This window comes from Molothrus aeneus, chromosome 3 (genome assembly GCF_037042795.1).
Source record: "Molothrus aeneus isolate 106 chromosome 3, BPBGC_Maene_1.0, whole genome shotgun sequence".
In the NCBI taxonomy this organism is placed as follows: Eukaryota; Metazoa; Chordata; class Aves; order Passeriformes; family Icteridae; genus Molothrus; species Molothrus aeneus.
Genome location: NC_089648.1, coordinates 37513527 through 37534654, shown reverse-complemented (window position 1 = coordinate 37534654; position 21128 = coordinate 37513527). Strand labels below are relative to the sequence as shown.

General features: G+C 36.1%; 1 protein-coding gene across 1 annotated transcript in view; it reads left to right on the top strand.

The window, feature by feature from the left end:
- PDE10A (phosphodiesterase 10A) overlaps positions 1 to 21128 on the top strand; it is a 166665-nt gene that overhangs the window by 102715 nt on the left and 42822 nt on the right. The window contains exons 4-6 of the mRNA XM_066546695.1: positions 7079 to 7199; positions 9057 to 9106; positions 20947 to 21087. Of these exons, the coding sequence (XP_066402792.1) occupies positions 7079 to 7199; positions 9057 to 9106; positions 20947 to 21087 (312 nt within the window). The remainder of the gene's footprint in view (positions 1 to 7078; positions 7200 to 9056; positions 9107 to 20946; positions 21088 to 21128) is intronic.

Genomic DNA, 21128 nt, shown 5'->3' with positions numbered 1-21128 from the left:
ATCTTCACTGTGTGACTGATAATAAAGGTTTGGGCTCTCCATGACACATTGGCAAAGCAAGCTCATTCCTTGTAGTATCTTATTAAAGATAGGATTTAAATATTTTCACATTGTCCCAGAACTGAGAGCAGATTAATAAAAAAATTAGGGGAACTAGAACAAATATAAAAATATATAGAAATATATATTTAGCCTTTAGAAGTGTTGCAAATGGCATTGCACCTATTGTCACGAGAAGATGCTTGTATAAGATGTCTTTAAAAAGAAAACCTTGTGAATACTGTGGTAGTGATAAGCAACAGTGGTAGGAAAATGAAGAAGTTTATTTTTAATGTTGTACATGGTGTCTTTAGAGTGCTTGCAAGTCAAGTATTAGGAGGGAATGTCATTTTATAAAAAGCTTTTTAAAAAGAGGAGCAGTATTCAGCCTTGTCAAATTAAACTGAAGCTCATTATGCTGTTTTATTATATAATCTGGAGAGGTGATATAATTGAGATATTCATGAGGTTTTATGAGCCTTACAGTTAATAACAGATTATATGGTTACTTCTATGTAATCATAATGTTCTTTTCTCATAAGTGAGGCCTTGGCTTTTTATGCTGTATTTTTTTCTATGGTGGAGCAATTTATTTCAGTGTTGCCATTTGGAAACAGGGAAGGAGCTTATGGGAAGGTTAGGATGGATGTCAGTGACGGGGGGCTGTGGGGCAAGAAGCTTCTTTTAGGAAAGGTGTTCATCTCTCTGAGGCTTGGAAATCAGCTAGATAAAAAGGCTGGGAAATGTGTACCTTCAAAACTACTGAGTTCTTTCTGTGCAGAGTAAGAAAGCTGGTTTGCATCATAATAGGGCCTGTGCTGCCAAATGTCATCTTGTATTTTCCCTTCTTTCATTTTGTCATTAAGCTGTTTGATGAGTGAAGAAAAAATTCATAAATACCTGCGTATGGTGCTGCAATGCTAAACTTTATTTACCATGCAAGTTCTAACCCATGTCCTCTCCAGTCAAAACAAGAAGAATAGACGTCAGACAAATGCGTGTAGGAGCAGTTTTCTCTGAGGCTATGTACAACCATTAAAATTAATCACCTCAGCTAAGACTGCACTTTTTAGTTGCTTGCTTTCCAGCGTCCAAGTTTAAAGAAACTGGTTATGTCAGCCAAGCCCAGTTACCTCTTCTGATTTTTTTTTTTTTTTTTTTTTGAGTTTCCTCTCCAAGCTCATTGCTCCTCTGAAAGCCATCTCTGGGCTGTAAGTTTGCTTACCACTTTCTTCAGTCCAAGGATTTCACATCCTTTGGCTCAGCATTTCCACTTTGAAACAAGCAGTCTGATTAGCCTTTTGTAAGGGGGGGGGTTGTGTTTTTTAATTATTTTTTTAAATGAAGTGCAGATCCATCTTTTTGTTGCTTCACATGTCCAGTTTATGCGTGTTTACAGTGTTATTTGAATGTAGTTATCTTGTGGTTATCTATGTCCCAAAATAACAAACCAATTTCCATGCAAGATGGGAACTAGCCATCAGTGCAGATAAACAATGCAAAATACTGCAGCCAGTGAAAGACAAGGTCTAGAAAAGGTAGCAGCACACATGAACATAGATGGCAAAAATGTATACAACCTATCTCACTACACTTAAAAATGACCTGAATAAATTTTAAATAAATTTTACTATTGATGTAATTAAATAGGTTGAAATTTTTTTTTAATATTAGCTTATTTTCCCCCTGCAGCCGTTTCTTTCTTCATACCCACTGGTCTTCAGAAGTGCAATAACATTACTATAACTAAACTAAGTTCTTACATTTAAAGAAGTAGGTGATTATTGTGATACAGGTCTGGCCTTCTTTGTTTCTACACTAGATGTCTAAATACTCATTGTGATAAAGTGTAGTGACACATGGAATTAATATTTTAAGTACTTTTAAACCAAATGTCTCCTACAGGGCTGCCTTTGTCTTCAAGGGACTGGGTTTAGTCACCAGTATGTTCCTTTCTAGTTATGCATTACTTTGTGAGGAAGAAAAAAAAGGGAAACATAGAAGAATATTCTTCACTTAAAAAAAAGCAGTTAGTGTGTGGGTAAATAAGGTAATAGTGCCAAAATTCTTAAAATAAATATAGTATTTCTTTAGGAAAGATGCAAGTAATTGAGTATTGATTATCTTTCCAGAAGATAAGTTATGAATGCAACTGGAAAATTATGTAGAGCAAGCCTCTTAAATCAGGATGGTAACTGTGCATATGAGATTTTTCATGATGGTACCCAAGAGAGAAAAAAGCTGATCTCTTTCAGAAAAATATTTTTGTTTATTCTTTTTTGACTACAATTTTTATTTGAGAAGTACAGAAGTGTTGCTTTTGGCAAATTGTTTTTATAATGCAAGTATCAATGGCCCTGAGAACTTAAGTATGTAAGACCTGTCGTTTTATACATCTGGTCAAGTATGAAAATACCTAGTGTGAAATATTTTGGACTGGCATCTCAATCAAATGTTAAGTTAATTCAGACCATTAAGACTTCAATCAAGCTTTTTTTTTTTTTTTTTTTTTTTTTATTTGGAGGCTTTTTTTTAGTTCATTTTAAAATTCCTTTCCTGATGACCCTTGTTGCCAGGACTATAGTTTAATAGGAAAGAAAATTTGTGTTGGCTGGAAGTTTATGAGGAGATTTTGGTTGTTTTTGGTTCAGCAGCTGGCCTATATTCTGTAGTATGCTCATAGAGAAGAGAGGAGCTGTCAGTTTTAAAGATGACTGAGAACCTTGGGTGAAATCTAGTCCCTGCCTAAGGACATTCTTTTGTGTAAAATGTTGCACAGAATTACTTGAATTCATTTTCTGTGAGTTTTGATGCTGCCATTGACAGTTTAATTTAGGTGGTTTGAACAAGCTGGTTATCTAAAATACTAACTGATGTAACCAGATAGACCCAGGAGTTAAAAACACCTATTCTCTATGTACAATGACCCTGGCCTATGTTCATCCTTTATTCTTAGTGATTTCACACTGTTTAAGAACTGAGGTTCCTTACAGGAAGCCCTGTTTGCCCCAAAAGATTCTATTCCTGGTCCAGGAATTCCTTCTTACCTGGACAGCTGAGTTAATTTTTTCTTTCCTAATAATGTCATTTTGATCTCATAAAGTGTGTTTGTTAGGTTTTTGAGGCTGTTTTTGTTGCTGTTTTGTGGTTTGTTTGTGTTTTTGTGGTTTTGGTGAGGTTTCTTTTTCTTGAATAATGTCATATTGTTTGAGATGTTTCTCTTTGGTTTGTTGGTTTTTTGTTTTTTCTTTTTTGGCCTGCTTACATGTGTTTGATTGAATATGTCCTGAGTTTCAAGTTCCCCTCCATCTGTCCACGGTGTGGCTCCCTGTGACACCTCTAGAGTGCCTTGCAATTGGATACAACTGCTGCATTAATGAAGGCTTCTTGTTGCAGCAAAGGGACTTTTTCTCTCTTGCAAAAGCATAAATTGCCTGTGGCACAGCTGCACTATGAGCATCAAAGCATGGAAATAATCTTAATTTCATTTTTTTTTTACTTTAGATATTCTATTGTGTACTTGAATATTAGTTTCTCCATGTGTCTGAATTGTTTAGAATGAATACTTAAAATTCATCTACATTATTTCAGTATCTCCTTTTTTCAGTGTTTATGTTCATAGCCTCCTTGTTTAGTTCTAAGGCACAAAACTATTCTTAAATTACCTGTCATGGGTTGTCTTCTATTGCACTGAAATATTGTAAAGACTAAGAACCATATAAATATTTTTACATAAATCCTGTAAAAACAACCTTATTTTATATTTATGAATTTTATTATGAATATTTATAACACAATTTCCCTTCTTAATTGTTAGTCCATTTTGATAGCTTTAAAATATACACAGCTACTAGAAATATTATGCTGGTATGATAGTGCTAAACTAGTTTTTAGTCTAATTGAATTATTTTATGTAATGTCATTGAAATTCAGAGTTTTACAGTAAGTATACCAAAATACTTAGAGACACTGAATCTTAAATAGAAGGAAATCAGCAATGGGAAAAATGAATTAAGGAAAAAGTTGATGAGCATTAATAATGTTTAAATTTCAAATTAAGAAATGCTACTTACTACATATAATAGTATATATATGTAATAAATACTCCTTTTCCACCAAGTGTGTTGGATTTTTTTTGAGGAGTTGCTTTCTCAAAGTAAGTTTTACGCCAAATATGCACAAGTCTGTGTTAGCAACCACATTGGGTAGTGCTTGTACCAGAGTTTCCTGATGACTTAGTCAGTGTTTAAATACATGGTTTCATAAAGACTATTGTGGCTTTTCAACCGAACGTAAGTATGGTTATCCAATCTAAAACGCCTAGAACCTAATAAAAAAACTCTTTCACTGTACTGTAATGAAAGGAAAACCATTTTGCAGCGTGACGGAGTAAATCTTTGTTGGTGATTGATCTAAGAATTGCTGAACTGTGCATCTGGACAAGCTGTACTCATCTGGGCAGCTGTGGGTATCCAGATGGTCAGTTCCAGACGTGTGCCACGTAACAGTGGCCGGCGTTACGCAGCTGCCGTCCCTTCCGTGACACGGGTGCGGGCAGTGCTTTGCCCTGCTTACCAAACATTTGCAAGCATATGTGGCAGAGGTGAGGATAAAGGGCACACAGCTATTATATAATTACTATGCATGTTGAACTGCTGCTTGATTAGAGGGAAAGCAGTTATTCTGCCGTGGCTCATTTTGATGATGCGTTCTCTTAACGTATTAGCTTTAACCTTTGAGGATTTGATTTAAATCCTGACTGTGCGTCACAGGCAAAAAGATGTGTATTCATTTCCAAGTTCTGAGAAGGCATTTTTCCACATGATAAAGTGCATGTGTGCTTGATTAGCTGTTGTTGCTTTAGGGTATGTGGCTACACATACTTTTGCAGACTGGGGTTAGCATGTCTGAATAGTGTAGACTCTTGTTCATAATTTTCCTGCTTTATGGCTACTTACGGCTACAGATTGTAAGTAAAAAAGCTCCACTTGCATGAAACTATACTATTGTTTTCTCTCTTTGAATAATAATCATACAGGAGTAATGTGTGACACAACAGAGGGCAGGCAGTGGAAGCTTGCCAGCTGCCATATGGTGCTAATATTGGTGGTGGCATGCTGTATTGTAAACTCAAGACCTGCAGTAGTTTATGCATTTGTGCAGTGTGACCTTACATTGCTGTCAAAATGTATAACCATTGCATCATTTTACAGAAGGAATTATGAAGTGTCAGGTTTGTTACACATTGAGACTATTTGGACAGCCTAGGACTTAAATGTTCTAATATGTCCATGTGGAGAAGTAGATTAATAGATTAAGAGGAGGTCATGGCAAAGATTCTATATTCTCAGGAACCATTTTAAAGTCAAGATTAAGATCTGCTGAATTTACAAAATGTATCCAAAGTATATCTCTTTACATGCTCTGTATTCCTGATATAGTGTTGTATGCCTGAAAATGAGAGGGGGAGTAAAAGTCATATAATGAAATATATCGTGTAAGTTATGTGCTTAATCCATCAGTAAGTGTCACATGTAGAAGTTTACCCACATTTACAGGCAGAGAAGATATTGAGCAGTTACTCATATGCACATAAACATTGGAGTGGTAGTGGGCTAGACTGTGATACTCTGAATATTTATGGTATTTTACATTGTAGTCTATATTAGTCTGATCTATATTAAACTTGGCTCTGAAGTATGAATGAGCAGAAGAGTAAGCTTTGGTCTTTCAAGCAACATTAATTTGTCTAAATATCACCAGTTTAATTTTTAGTTTAAGCAATGTAATTTACTGCATCATGGAGTTCAGTAAGTAATTGACCATATTACTTTATTCAGTTTCCACATTACCAGTTTTGGGCAGGGTAATGAATCTTTACTTAGTGCCAAGTATTGCTTCCTGTGAAATTATTGTTCGTGATGCTGTCATGCTACACATACACATTTAGTGCTGTCTTTAACAGCCCTTCAGAACTTGGGAAATGGATAAACAAGTGCAGCTGGGCCCCTGAAGGGAGGCTGCATCTCCTTTCCTGTGAGATTTTAACCATATCATGCTGTTCCATCATACCAGCAATCAGCACCCCATGGCTCCCATCTAAATATCCTAACTGATTTGTAATCTGCCGGCAGATTTGATTTGTCTGCCATCATCAGCTGAAACAAATGCCTATGAAGCCCCAGTGGCTGGCATGATTTTGACTTGTGATTTTTGTCCTTCACTTGGTTGATGTTAATTGCTTCTGTATTTGAAAGGCTGAGCTTCCTGAGCTACCACCACCTGAAAGCTCTGGTGCTTGGCACAGTTCTGTCATTTGGCACATGAATCTGAGGTGGAAGATGCTAGCTAAGGCACTTGCTTGCTTCCTTTCCTGGTGGACTAGGAGCTTAAAAGGAAGGAGTTAAAGTCTACTGTGAATGTAACAGTCTGGTCAGAGAGAGAGAAAGCTAGATAAGCTTTCCCACGAATTGGTCTGAGGGAGCTGGAGAGAAAGAATTGTAAACAATCTGCAGGTGTTTTGTGATAAGCTGTTTTGGCCATAAGGTTGTTTACAGATGGGTGGTTTCTTAATTAACCAATGGGGATGGTGCTTTGATTAAAGAATGAATCAGGTCCACCTGTAGCGAACTGGAGTATAAAAAGGAATGGATTTCCTAACAAAGTGAATTAGCCTTCTTCTGACTGTTTTTGGAGTCTGTGACATCTCTGACTCAATGATGACAGTCTACTTAGTTGATAATTGTCATGTCTCTCATTTTCTTTAGACATTGTTCATGACCCTGGCTCAGTTTAGGTGATTATTAATTGTTGAGTGGTGTTCTCAATGTGCTTTGAACAAATGTTTAATTAACAGAGGGTGGAGTGCTGTGCCGCTTGTTTAGAGGTGACCTTGCTCTTCAGGTAGCTGGATTAGGACAGCTCTACTTGGCTCAGTACTGAAATCTTAACATATTATTTTTAATGAATTTGTATGTTTTTAACCTGCAAAATGCATCTCAGTTATTCTAAAATGTTCTTCTCATCTTTGCTCCCATAGTACCAGGATACGAATATGCAAGGCGTAGTGTACGAATTGAACAGTTACATAGAGCAGCGCTTGGATACAGGAGGAGATAACCAACTGCTTCTGTATGAACTGAGCAGCATCATTAAAATAGGTAAGAAGGAGAATCAGGTGTCTCTGAGCTGTTACTCAGCATCAGTGCACAGCACATTTCTTACGTGGTTTAATTAATAAAGACAGGTACTTAGGGATAACAGTGTTCCCATTGGATGTTCTCTCAGTGTGAACTAACTTCACCTTTTGTCCCTCAGTGAATCCCTAGCTGCCCTGAAGTGAATTTCATCTGTGGAGAGAGTTGCATATCCTATTGTGATATTAGAGTCTCATGTTAAATGAACCAAAGAATCTGTTTGGGTTATGATGGTGTTGCAATTTCAGTAGTGAAAGTAAGAAAGAGTAATACCACTGCGTACTTTTCTTTTGAAACAATTGAAATGCCACTAGAAGAAGGCATATCTTTTGTGTGATCTCAAACTCAGTTGTTTAACTATTTCTTTCTATCTGATGTAAGTACCTTTTGTGGTAAGAAAATACTGCATGTGATCAAAAGTTAAAAATTAAGAACAAAACACTCTGAATAACAATACAAGTGTTATTTGACTTCTTTTTAGCCAGAGTAGATGGACTCAGACTTCAATAGGAAGTGTCAGGGTAGATTTCAGTCAGCTCTTTAGAAAGGTTTTACTGTCCCAGCTGCTTCATAATTTTTTAACAATGAGTAATAGTTCTGGTTTATATATATGATGTTTTAAAAGAACCTTTTCTCTGCAAAATCTGCTGATTTTGCTTAGGCTACTATTTGGATATTGATGTCCAACTCACAGCAAAACAAATTTGTTAATAAACAGCAAGTGAGACTGGACCATACAGCGTGCTTATGTATTACAATTTTTTCCTTTTGAATAGCAGATAGGAGGGTTTTTTATATATTATTTCCTTTACAGTACTCATTTGACTTGTAGGTCAATATACTTACGTACTACAGCTGAAGGATTTAAAATCTGAATGCAAATTACTCTGCCCTCAACTCTTAATGCTGCATAGTTGACAATGAGCAAGTCACTACACAGTGGAACTTTTTTCCTTTGGTCAAAGAAATTAAGAATGCCATTTGATGGGATTGCACGCAAGTAAAATGTTTTCCACTGACGTGTACTAAAAAGGTTTTTGAGTTCATTTATAAAATAATAGGTAGCAGATATGTCTTTTTACTCTCTTTTTAGAACGTTTATTAACTTTTGGAAAGATACATGATACAAACCTGTTGTGTAAAGCAGGCTGAGAAACATTTTCTGCTATATACTCTTCTGATTTTGAGGATAAGTTACAATGGTTGGTTGACTCAAAGCTTTTGAGAGTTTAAGGAACTTGACTTTACCCTGTTTCATACCACACTCTTAATCTGGCAGAAATCTATAAAGTATAAACTTTCTGGTGAGTGTCACTATTCTTAATGTGGGCTAGGTGGAGAAAATAGAAGCAGTTTGTTTGGAAACACATTTTTATGGCAGTATTTGTAACTCCTCATTTTCCCATGATTTTCTCTCTTAAGGCAAGGACAAATATAGCTTAACATTTAAAATTGGCATTTATTTTACTCATAGAAATTTAAGTGGTATCTGACAGATTATATTGTAAATACACTTTTTAATGTTACATCTATTGTTTGGATTCATTTGCTTTTACAGACATTAGGCCTTGGAGTATAGATGTATAAAGAAGTTGTTTCTAATTATCTTTTAAAATTCTGTAAATGGCAATGAAGAAAGCAAGAACCTCTAACTTTATAGGCTTTTGAAAGTTTTAGGAGACACAGCAGAAGACCTTAATCTTTTGAATGGTAGATGTTTGTCCTAAGTGGAATTGAATCTGTGGTTTCACCTCAAAGATGTTGCCTAAGTTTGATTTATCCCTGTGAGTACAATTATTTCTTTTGTTATTGCTTTGACAGCTACAAAAGCTGATGGATTTGCACTGTATTTCCTGGGAGAATGCAATAATGTAAGTATACTGGATTAAAATGCTGCTTTTCTGTATGATCACAAGTATGTTTTCTAATATAATAATGGTGGTAATGAAAAAAATATTCTCTGCATTTAGGTCCTTGGTCTTTTTGGGTTTTTTTTTAAAGATTTGGCAAGAATGCTATTGTTTCTCTGATTCTGGAAGCTTAACTTGTGATTTAACTCTATTATTAATTGTCTTTAAGAAATAGAAAACTTTACTTGGGTTTCATGTCTGCATAGCCTTTTCTTTGCATCCAGTTATCTCTCTGATTTTTTTAAATGTTAATTGTCAGCTGCCAACTTGATAGTGAGGTGATGTAGGTTCTGGTTGGCATAAAATAAAAAATTAAAAATTAGTAATTCAGTTACTTTCTGATGTAATAATTCAAACAACAGCTAGCCCAATATTTGTTCTTTTGTTAATTGAATGTTAGAATACCTTGCATCTTTTTCTATCCAGTTGGATTTGTACAGTTAGCATGATACAAGACTTTGTAGTTATTTTGAACAGCTATCAGAAGGAAATTCCGTGTAGTACTTCAGTCAGTTCCCTCAAATTAAAAATCAGAATTTGTTGGAAATTTTGTCTTTCATTGGTTCAAGAAACAAGCAGTGATTAGAAAGGAAAATATTTTTTCTCTTTGTATTTTTCCTTACTTTACACAGTCAGTTTTGATAGCTTATTCTTGTATAGTCCATTAGCCAATTCGCCTTGCATGTTGTGCAATATTTGAATTCAGAAAAAACTGTAAAAGTTACTTTTTTAAGTAGTGGAAACAGAATTGAAGATGTACAAACCTGCAAGTAATTTGATATGGAAGAAGGCCCATACAGAAATTTCCTATAAGAAATGGAAATGAAGTTTTGCATTTTTTGTGATATAACTGTTTCACATAATAAAGATAACCCACTTTATTATTCAAAAATTCTTTATTCTCTCGATGGCTTTTGTTAAGCAAATAAATAGCATATATTTTTCAATAACTCTTTCACTGAGAGGTATAATTTAAGAAACATGTTGTTCATCATTTTGAATGCTGTCTTTGGTTCTTATTAGTAGGTGACAGCGTTCATTGTCATGGGTAGGGGTGATAGAAGCAGTCACTGAAAATCTCCCTCCTGCTGCCAGAGGCAGGAACCTGCAGGAAATTCAGCCTCCATCCCAAATGCACAGCTCTCGACAGCTTTGGTGGCAGTGACTGCCTGCCAGCTAAGCATGCTCATCTCTAAATGCTTTGTAAAAGTTTACAGTAAAATTAACTTTACTGCTTGAGACAAGGAGAATTTTTGCTATGGTGAGGTTTTTCCTATTACATTAGTATGGCATAACATGGGATTACTCACAGCCTTTTTGGTACCCTGAGGGCCTGGGTACTACATGACCTTCTGCTTTTTCTTTCCTTTTTTTTTTTAAATAACATATTAGGCAGATGAATCTATTTGCTTCCCAGTATTCCAGTACAACTCTTTGCTGAAAAAAAGCTCCAACCACTAAAAACACACATTGACTTTATTAACCACTGCTATGTAGCTGCATCACCCAAAATGGAATGTTCTTCATGTAGTTATTATAGGGACTGATCCCAAGTCCTTTGAAGTTAGTGTGAGATTTTCCATTCACTTTAGTGGGCTTTGGGCCAAACTTGTGTTTGTAGTCTTGTAACTAAATGGTAATGCATTAACCTATTTATTATAATAAATTGTCATTGTAAATTAATTTGGGTAGCCTTTGTCTCTTGAATATTTAATTTAAAGGTTGTATCCAAGTGAGATTAGCCATTGCCCAGCAAGCACTGGCAATGAGGTTTTATTTATTTTTATTAAATGTCTTTTTAAAATGGGAACAAAAAGATTCTGCATAGCAAAAGCAGGAATGAGCTAATTCTTTAGGCTGAAATAAAAAAAAAAAACCTTTGATTAGCCTGCATGAAGTATTTGCTGAATATCTATGGCCATGTGTTCAAGAATAGTATCTGCCTTTTGCTGGCTTAAGATTTTGGTGCTAGATATGTGACTTGAATTTTGCAAATTTGGCAAAAGCCTTCCCCTCCCCCTGACCCTATCCCCCCAATTTAGCATTGGGCTTTTTTTCGTTAGCTTAGAAAATATCTGCTTGTTATCCAGCTAGGAATGTGTGTCTGTGAGTGTGTGTACATCTTTTTGAGAATCAAGTTTTGGGATGGGAGTGTGTAAAAATGGAGGAATCCTATTAACAGGTAGACAACTGCTTTCAAATGGTTTTCTAATATTTAGTGATGTGTGTGTTCTGACTATATTCTGTAAGGGAATTTATGACCAAACCTGAAGCATAAGCACTAATTCTACTTAATTTCAGTTCCTGCTTTAAATGTGTATAGGTATACTTTGGCTTGTTTAAATGAATCCAGATTTGCGAATTTTGGTTTATGTTAATCTCATCAAAGGAGAATTTTTGCAATATAAGATATCCTTAACTACCTTTAGCCTGGATTAAACAGTGAGTTTCTAATTAGGATATAAGATAATTTTCATTTTACAAAAATGCTTAATTTTTGAAAAATGAAAACTAGTAAATGATTACTACATACTTTGTGCTATTATTTCTTAATATTAAGAAAATTGCCATATCATTGCAAATTGCTTTTTTAATGGATTATTAAGAGTGCATACTAAATCATTCTTTGGTGCTGTATTTAATATAGGCAGAATTTTCTTTACATGAAAATTACATTAGTACTGAAAGAAAATTCATCTAGTTTGAGGAAAAGCTCTAGATTAGCCAGTCCCTTTGTTTTTACAAAACATAGATGATACACTTCCCTTTAAAGGAGGACAGTGCTTTAGAAAAGAATCCTTTGGAGTTTAATGGCACAAAAGTAAGTTTGTGAAAATATCTGTCCATATAAAAAGTTTTTTTACAGCCTTATTTTCTTTCTCTCTATTGAAGTTTACATACTATATTAGAGTTGGAAAGCAGCATAAGGACTAAATAACTTCTGGCTGACAGTTCAGGTTGAATGCCTTCAGGACATTGACTTGAGTGAATTTGCTTGAAATAGAAGATGCCACATCAATTGCGGATTCCAGTGCATTTTTTTAATGCAAGTAATACTCAGAATTGGTGCCAGAATGGTTCAATTATTTTAGCATTCTTCTGGGTGTTCAAATTGCTTGGAAGCACTACCACTTGGTGCAGTCCTAACTGAGAGTGTTCTGATGGTGATTCTGCTTTTCAAATGATTGCCCTCTAGCAGGTAAGCACCCCTTGCATGCCCAGCTCCTTCCTTCCCTGTGACGTTGCCCAGTGTTTCAGAATCTGGTTCTGCCTGTGCTATGTATATGCTAGAATGAATTGCAAAGTACTTGTGCTAAAAACAGTAGAGCTTCCACATCAGGGTCATAATCTGAACAGACCTGGGCCCATACTGCCTCTGGATTTTTAACTTTCTTCATGTCTAAGGGATTATCTTTGTCCATGGGTTAGTGAAGTTATGCAAATAAAGTTATTTTTTCTTCTGGTACATATCAGCTGCTTTACAAATTCTATATACTGGAGAACAGAAACACTTCCAAATCAAACAGGAATGTTTCACAACTCTCCAGCAAAGGACGTTTTCTTTTTTATTTCTTATGGGGATGAATGTACAACAGTTCATAACTCTCCTGTTATGACCTTAATTAAGTATCATCTTCAAACATGTCTAAAAGGATTTACTGAAATCCTCATATTGGATACTGTGTGTGTAAATCAATTGCCTAAGCATCATGCTAGCTAGGCATTTAAGTCCATAAGCTGACATCTTTACAAGGCACTATTTCTAAAGTACTTATCACAGTTACAGAGTTCCTAATGCATTACTACATTAACCAATTCTTCAGATACTTCTTGTTTATAGTTCTTACTTGTATGAGTAATTTTCCTCATGATTACACCGTGATTCCTACGTAAAGATGTATGACTTCGTGTTTAACAGGCATACACTCAAAGCAGCTTTTACTTGGTCTTGTGTTACTTAGTTCCTGAAACTGCAAATTGTGTTGACAAACAGATTATCCTCGCTTCAGACAGAAGTTTCCAATAGCTTTATTGTAAGAAAAAATTATGTGAGGCCACAAATATGTGCACATACTCTGTGCTTCAGGGTGTATTTTATTAAGCCATTCCTGAATTTCTGGTCATGCAAAAGTTGTTGCCGCTTGATGTGTATGCAGTGCCACCTAGTGAGTTTATAAGGTGAGTGATTTGAATTACTAAGACTACAGGAAAAAACATGTACTGCTTACTGTCTCTGGTTTTTGAATGCATAGACATCTTTGAAATGTGAGTCTTTTTAGACATGTTTCCAGGTGAATTCCTTCTAATTGCAAGTCAATTCAAGAAATTTGTCTTTATCCTTGAATTAGTTCTAAGACCATGGGGTTCTTTTATATGTAAAGTGGAAGCAATCTGTTGCTTTCTTATTTGCCAATGAATAGTGATACTCAACAGACAGTGAAAGCTCCTGTTTAGTTACAGTGTTAGAGTTTAAATTTGAGTCAATAAATTATCAAGCTGAAAGAAATAAATAACTGTCAAAATGTATCTTAGGGAAATTTTGGTCTTGTTTAATTTAATATTCAGGTAAATGGACTTGTGGAATGTGTTCATGATGAAGAGTACCATAGAATATCCTGAGTTGGAAGGGACCCATCAGGATCATCGAAATCCAGTTCCTGGCCTGCACAGGACACAGGAACTGGCCTCTGCCTTAGAGCATTGTCCTGAACTCTGCCAGGCTGGTGCTGTGACCACTCTGCTGGGAAGCTGTTCCAGTGAACCACCCTGTGGGTGAAGAACCTTTTCATAATAGCCAACCTAAACCTCCCCTGACACAACCTCAGGCCGTTCCCTTGGGTCCTGTCACTGGTCACCACAGAGCAGAGATCAGTGCCTGCCCCTCCTGTTCCCCTCATGAGGAAGTTGTAGCTGCAGTGAGGTCTGCCCTCAGTCTTCTCTTCTCCAGTCTGAACAGACCAAGTGACCTCAGCTGCTTCTCAATTCTCTTCATCATCATTTTTGCAGTGGTTTGGACATTCTCTGAGAGCTTAATGTCTTTTTTGCATTGTGTCACCCAAAACTGCCCCCAGCGCTCGAGGTGAGGCTGCCCCAGCTCAGAGCAGAGCAGGACAATGCCCTCCCTTGCCTGGCTGGTGATGCTGTGCCTGATGTCCCCCAGGACAGGGCTGGCCCTCCTGGCTGCCAGGGCACTGCTGGCTCAGGTTCAACTTGCCATCAACCAGGACCCCTAGGTCCCTTTCTGTGGCTCTGCTCTCCAGCATCTCCATTCCCCAGTTTGTGCATACATCAATATATGCTATAGGTAGAATGCAGAAATTGCTGGAAAACTACACAGAGTCCAGTTGTTTGTGTTTCACTATCAGAATGGGAGGTTGTTTTGCAAAAATTTGCAAATATTTATCCAGGTATCTGGTTTTGCTGACTATATATTCATTAATGCACAGGTAAAGAAAGAATATAGGACTGCAGATGTGTTTGTAGGAGCAGATTTGATTTCAAAATGGGCTTTGGAAAATGATCAGAAGAAGCCACACAATGATTCAGCTAAGAAAAGTGCTCGGCTTTCCACATATTGCCTCTCTCTGTGTGGGGCAGTTGATGACTCTGAGAAAGATTCTAGTGTTTTCAGTGAATTTGAAGGTAAAAATAAGTCTGCAATAACCATTGCTGTAATAAAAAATACACTTATGTATCACAAACAGAACTCTAGTCCTAATGTATTTTTCCTTTTTCTCTCTCCACTGCTAAAGCCTCAGATGGAATAAAACATTTAAACACAGCACTTGAAGAAAAAATAGAATTGGAGGAGCTGAAGTGAGTTCAGAAGAGAGCAGAGACAATGGTCAGGAAAAAAAAGTGGTTTTGCTTAGTCTAAAGAAAAGAAAGTTGAGGGGTGAAGATGTGCTTGGATAAGGCAGAGAGGAAGGGAATCATCTTCAATACCTATGGTGTGTAGGGCAAGAAGCAGGGTGCCTCATTTGGCATTGGGGAAACTTCCTCAGCTGTGGCTGTAAGGAAGCATGACAGTCTGTTGCTTGTGCAAGCTCAGGGATCCTCATCCCTGGAGGAGTGTTTGGGACCTTTTCTGCCAAATGTCTTAGAGAAAAATGCTTAGCTGACCATGCCTTAAAATGGAAGGGATGGTAGGGAGGCATATCAACTTGATTTTCTGTGTCAATGAACTTCTGTAACTCTCATGGTGTTTTTCTTGTGTAAATCAACTGGAGAGTTTCCAGGAGTTAAGTGGAGTTAAAAATTGATACTATTCAGAAGGGTGAAGACATAAACCCCCTGCCAAAAACAAAAGGAAAAAAAAAACCCAAACCCAACTGTTAGTAGTTCTACAGTAAGTGCACCATCTTCATTTCACTAGTATCCAACATTTGTGCATATGATGTGGCTTAAAATTGCAAATCTCCTCTAATACACAGTGTTATATTGCAAAGGAAACAAGTTTTTTATAAACAATGGTGGTAGTTGCTGGTATTTTTATCTGGTGTCTTCTTTTATCCCTGTGTGCCTCCCTCGTACAGTCAGGCTGTTGCACTTGTGCTTAAACCCATTATTTCTTAGAGCTCTTTAAGATTTTTGCATGGCAGTATTGGGCTACTATTTGAAATATGCCACATAACAAATGCAAGGGGCTTGGCTGTAAATAATTTCCAAATTAAATCATGTTAGTTTGTTTTTCTTGCTCATCTTTGCCTCTTATCTTGAGCTTTAATCTTGCAAAAAATCCAGGCCTTAAGACACAGCCTTTGTAAATATCTGCAGATAATTTTATCGTTTGGTTGTGTGGTCTTACATTTAAGTTGTCCTTTACCAAGAGTAAAAATCTATTGCTGTTATTGAACAGAAACAGATGTGAGCACCACAGGCCATTGAACTCACTTAATATCAGCTTGATCAATTTCCATTTTCTCTTTAATTTTTTCTTTCCCCCAAGCATCAAATCACATAGCAATGCTTTAGTATGAAGGCTTTCATTTAATGTCAGTTGAATATTAAATGATTTCCCGTGAAGTATTTTAGGACCAGTTTTATTAGCAGATTGTCCTGAGGAATAAACTAGATCAAAATGCAGTCACCTGTACCACCAAAATAGTTTGTTAGCAGAATGCTTGTCTCATGTGTACTCATCCTTCATTTTAATCATTAAAATGTCTTGTTCTTATCCAGACTGCTTTTCTGCAAGGAACTTTAAGAAAAATTGGTTTATGATTGTCATTTGCTTAGTTATGAGTAGTTACATGAAAAGAAGAAATAACTGTTTGTGAAATGATGATAATGAGGATGATGATGAATACATTTTTGCAGTTTAGTTCCAATCCTGACAAACTTTATATAGTTGGTTGAATGGTTTGATGAGATAGGATTTGGTCTTGAGCTGGATTCCAACAAACTGCATACCAACAGTGGCTAGAAAAAGAGCATCAATTATACTGGTGGTTGTCATCTTCATCAGAAGAGCCTAAGATGGAAATCACTGAGAACTGCAGTTTTCTTGCTTAGTGCTGTAACCATATCTGTCAAGAGTTGCGGATGCTATTGTGTTATGAGACTTGCTGCCACTACTCATGTTTTCTTTTATTGGGATTTTAATCTGCTATCTCTGTCAAGCATTAGATTTTTACTAGAGAAACCAACAATGGGGCCAAGTTACGCCAGTATGACAAGATGAACATGAGTAATTCTTCATGTGCATGCTCTTAGCTGTTGGAGATGAGGAGTGAAGAAGGCTTTTTCAGCCACAGTAAGAGCTCAAGATAAATTACTTAATTTTACTAGACTGAGTGCGTAGTACCAAGGAAAGAGCACCAAAACCCATGGTATTATGGCTTATTGAGTATATTCTGATCTTGTTATGTATCTGAAAGCCAAGTTTATTTGTGAATTGAGGATGTTGTCATCTTTATATCCCTCAAGAAACAGTTACAGTACATCATTCTGCATTCCTGTATGGTGGCAGGCTTGTATATACATTAGTATTTTTAAAATATATTAGAGACAACAATATGTTACCTATAGCTAGAGTGCCTAAGAAACATGGGTCATAGAATAGAATCAATAGAATGTTTTAAGTTGGAAAAAACTGAGATCGTTGAATTCAACTATATAGCCTAATACCACCAAGATGAAATGGTGAATTTTGCAACATTTGTCTGTGTTCACCAGTGTTTAAATGTTTGTTAAGGTCACAATTTCTTTTGGACTTTCTGTTTTGCTTCAGTTGGCTTTTTTAACAACCTCTTGATCTCTGTGTTCATGATAGGTCATTAGTGGATTCCAAACCACAGTGTTACATCTGTCAAAATTAATAGGAGATTTTTTGGCTGTGGATGTTATACAAATGAATTAAGTGACTAAACAATGAGGGGAGGAGTAATTTCGAAGATTTTAGGCCCACCCAGAGCAATCTGTCCTGTCACAGATGGAAGGAAAGAAAGAACCTCATGTGCTCTAGGGTTTCAGCAAGTTACAGGAAGTTCTTGATGTCAAACTTTAGTGTTCCCCTGCCTACTACATTTAAAGAAAGAAGTCCATCGTCATATGGAACTTATTGGAAGAATATTTTTAGTAGGGTAGTTAGGACTGATGTAGAAAAGGAGGTTCTGTCTTTGTCTGGAAGGAGGGTAAACAGGTCAAAATTGGGAATTAGAGAGTCCTGCGGACTGCCAGGTGCCAAAATGCCTGAACCTGTAAGCTTCCAAAGGATTCTCTCTCCAAGCCAATGTTTGTCCTTTTGGTAGTTTTTCAGATCCAGACTGAATCTCCCATTTTGGTTGCCTTCTCTCTCATCAGCAGAAGAGATACCTAATGCTCTTTCTACACTAGTTATCTTTTAGTACTTAACTTTTGCCTAGAGAGAGACAGTGACATAGCATTATCAGTAAAGAGCTATTGTATTTATCTCTTTCTGATACTGACTTAGAGGCTCACTGCAAGTGATATTAGCAGCAAAAGAGTCTGAGCAGTGCATAAACATCCTGCTGTCTCCTTTTACTGCATTGTGAGTTATCAGTATAGTATTTGGGAAATCAGGGGCCCTAATATTCTCATATTTCCTTTCTTATTGACTCTACATTGGTTAACTTGTGGATGAAGATCCACTTGTTTCTTATTTTGATTATTAATCATTGTTTATTATCATTACCGGAAACACAAACTGTCTTTTTTGAAGTAAAATTCAGACAAACTGAGAAAATGCAAGTTAATTTGAAAGGGCCAAATTTATTCATTTCTTCATTTACTTGTGAAGCTGTATGCAATATATCTGATGTGTGTATGGAAACATTTCTAGTTGCCTTTTGAGCTAGTGAAAGAATATGGAATGTACATTTGCAAATTAAAAGAATGCTGGAGTTGTTCACAGTTAGAAGAAAGTAGGTGTCCCCCAAATTTTACCATTACTGCAGTACATTTCATTTCATAAGTATTTTCTTAAGAGAAAGAAAATAAAAGTGAGCTAGATAGGTGATGTGAAAAACCTGCTGTTTTTTGACCACCGTGTTAATTTTTGAGATCCCCATAAAGGTCTGTCTTTGGGGTACCTCAGAGATTATTTCAGTAACATGACGTAGTAGAGCAGAGCCCAGTTTACTTTGTTTTGTTTGGCTGACCTTGCCATTGATGGCTTCTATTTGAGACATTTCTACATAATTAATTGGCAATAAACATTTAAACTCATTCAGATTTAAATTCATCAAATATGGAATGTACAACCACTCACAGCAATTTTTTTGGTGTATGTATAAAGTCAGTGTGGAATGGTAGAAGCTTATGGATTAATTTCAGCTCATATATGGTTAGGAGAAAAATTGCCTTTCTTTTTAATAGTGCTGCATGGTTAGGATAAGATTATCTATTGTTCTGCACAGTCATTTCTACCTCTGCAGTCAGGAGGGACCAGTGGCAAATTTAGAACCTGTTGGGTAGTTAGAAGAGTTTTTTAGATCACTGACCCCTTAGCCACAGGTTTGCAACTTTCTTTAGAAGCAGAATGGGATTGCTTCTGTAACACTTTTTTGGAGAAGCTGGAAGTAAAATAATGTTCACAAACTTTTTTCAGCATAGGGAAACTTGTTCACAGCAATACTTCATTGTGTTAGCAACAGAGGGGTGTACCAGACAGAATGATACACAAGGACGCAGGAAAGACTGTGCTGGTGCAAGCAGCCTTAGCAGGCAATACTTGATAATGTCAGCACAGGTTTTTGGCCCTGAAGGTGTGGGAGAAGTGAATTCTTTGTTTTCTGGTGCAAGTGCTTGTTTGGTTTTCTTCCATTTTTTTCTTGTTTTGAGAAGCGCTTTCTGAGAAGAGAAAGATTTGTGCATTGTGTTATGTTTAGGGCTGGGCATGACTCAGGAGATGAGTGTAAAAAGCACATTTTATACACATAATTTAAATAGCACAGTTACTTTGCTATATGTAATGCATTGATACCATGGCAAAAAGAATCAAATGTATCTGAAGCATAGAAGAAGGTGTGAATAAAAGAGTTATTTGGCATCTTCAGCAAAATCAGCTTTGCTCTCTGTCCTGTTGATTTTGACTCATTCCACTACTTGGACTACATAAATCAGACTTTTAACATTCTGTTGCATTTCTACATTTTGCAGTACTCTTCAACAGAAGCCACCTTTAAAGTGTTGCTTTTCCTGTTATAAGAGTATATTTTAAATAGTAAATCTTAAGCATATAGTATAGCAGATGAGACTATGATATTTCAGTATTTCTATGCTCTTTATATTTTACTAGCTTTTTTATTTTTGAAAATTATTTTATACCAGAACACTGATCTAAATAAACAAAGATCTGTCTTTTCTTCAGTTTTATTAGAATAATGTCCTTTTTTTTTTTTTTTTTAGATCATGGTGTGCTTTTCTTGGCTGTGTTATGTAAAATGTTCTTTTTCATTCTATTTAAGTGCATGTAAAAACATGAACTGAAGCTTATGAAGGCAAGCAGCTGTGAAACTAAGTTTTTATTTAAAAATTATATGTATCTTTATTAGATTATAAGCAAGTAAGAGTAAATGAAGCTTTTTATTCTGGTATATTGAGTAGGCTTCTTCACATTTCAGTGGGGTTTTTTTTTGATTTCTTTAGTACTAGTGCTTTATAACAGACCATGCATGTTTGTAAAGAAGGGAGAATTATGAGAGGATGCACCTTATCACTTCATTTTCTACAGCTGATAGTAGATGCTGAATTTTTGTATGCAAATTTTACCTGTAATAATCCATGCTAGAAAACAGCTCCTGTCTGATTGCAGCCCTAATGAAAGCAAATTCTGAGAGTGAAATTAATCAGCAGCACGACCTGCGGCCATTCTTAAGAGGAGTGTTAGCAATGCATTGTGGTGTGGCATTGTCATATATAACAAGAAGTTTAAATATTATCTCTACTTTTTGAGTATTTTCTATTGCAATAAATGAGTGCATCATAGGTAAAAAAGTTAAGATAATGTTTTTCTTACAAGATAACGTTATCTTGAATGAGTCTTGTATGCTGTGTATTATGTGTTCAAAGTAAATGCAATCCTACCCTGATATAAATAATAAGTGACTTAAGTTATCCACTGTGCTCCACTGGAGTTGCACCAGAGTTACCTGGATGACTTAAGAGTGGGGTTTCTAAGATTTTGGAAGAATTAAGGAGAGTTTATTCAACTACTTTTCATTGTCAAAGGCTGTGTTTCTCTACATTATCTACTTTATTGTACATAACTGTAAAAGTAATCATGCTTTCTAATTGCTTTTTTTCCCTTTTTTTCTCTTTTTTTTCTTTCTAACTAGAGTCTGTGTGTATTCACACCACCAGGAGCTAAAGAAGGACACCCACGACTCATTCCTGCAGGACCCATTGCACATGGCACTACTGTATCTGCTTATGTAGCCAGATCCAGAAAAACGTTGTTAGTAGAAGATATTCTGGGGGTAAAAAGCTTTCTCTTCTTAATGAGATATTGCAGCATGTT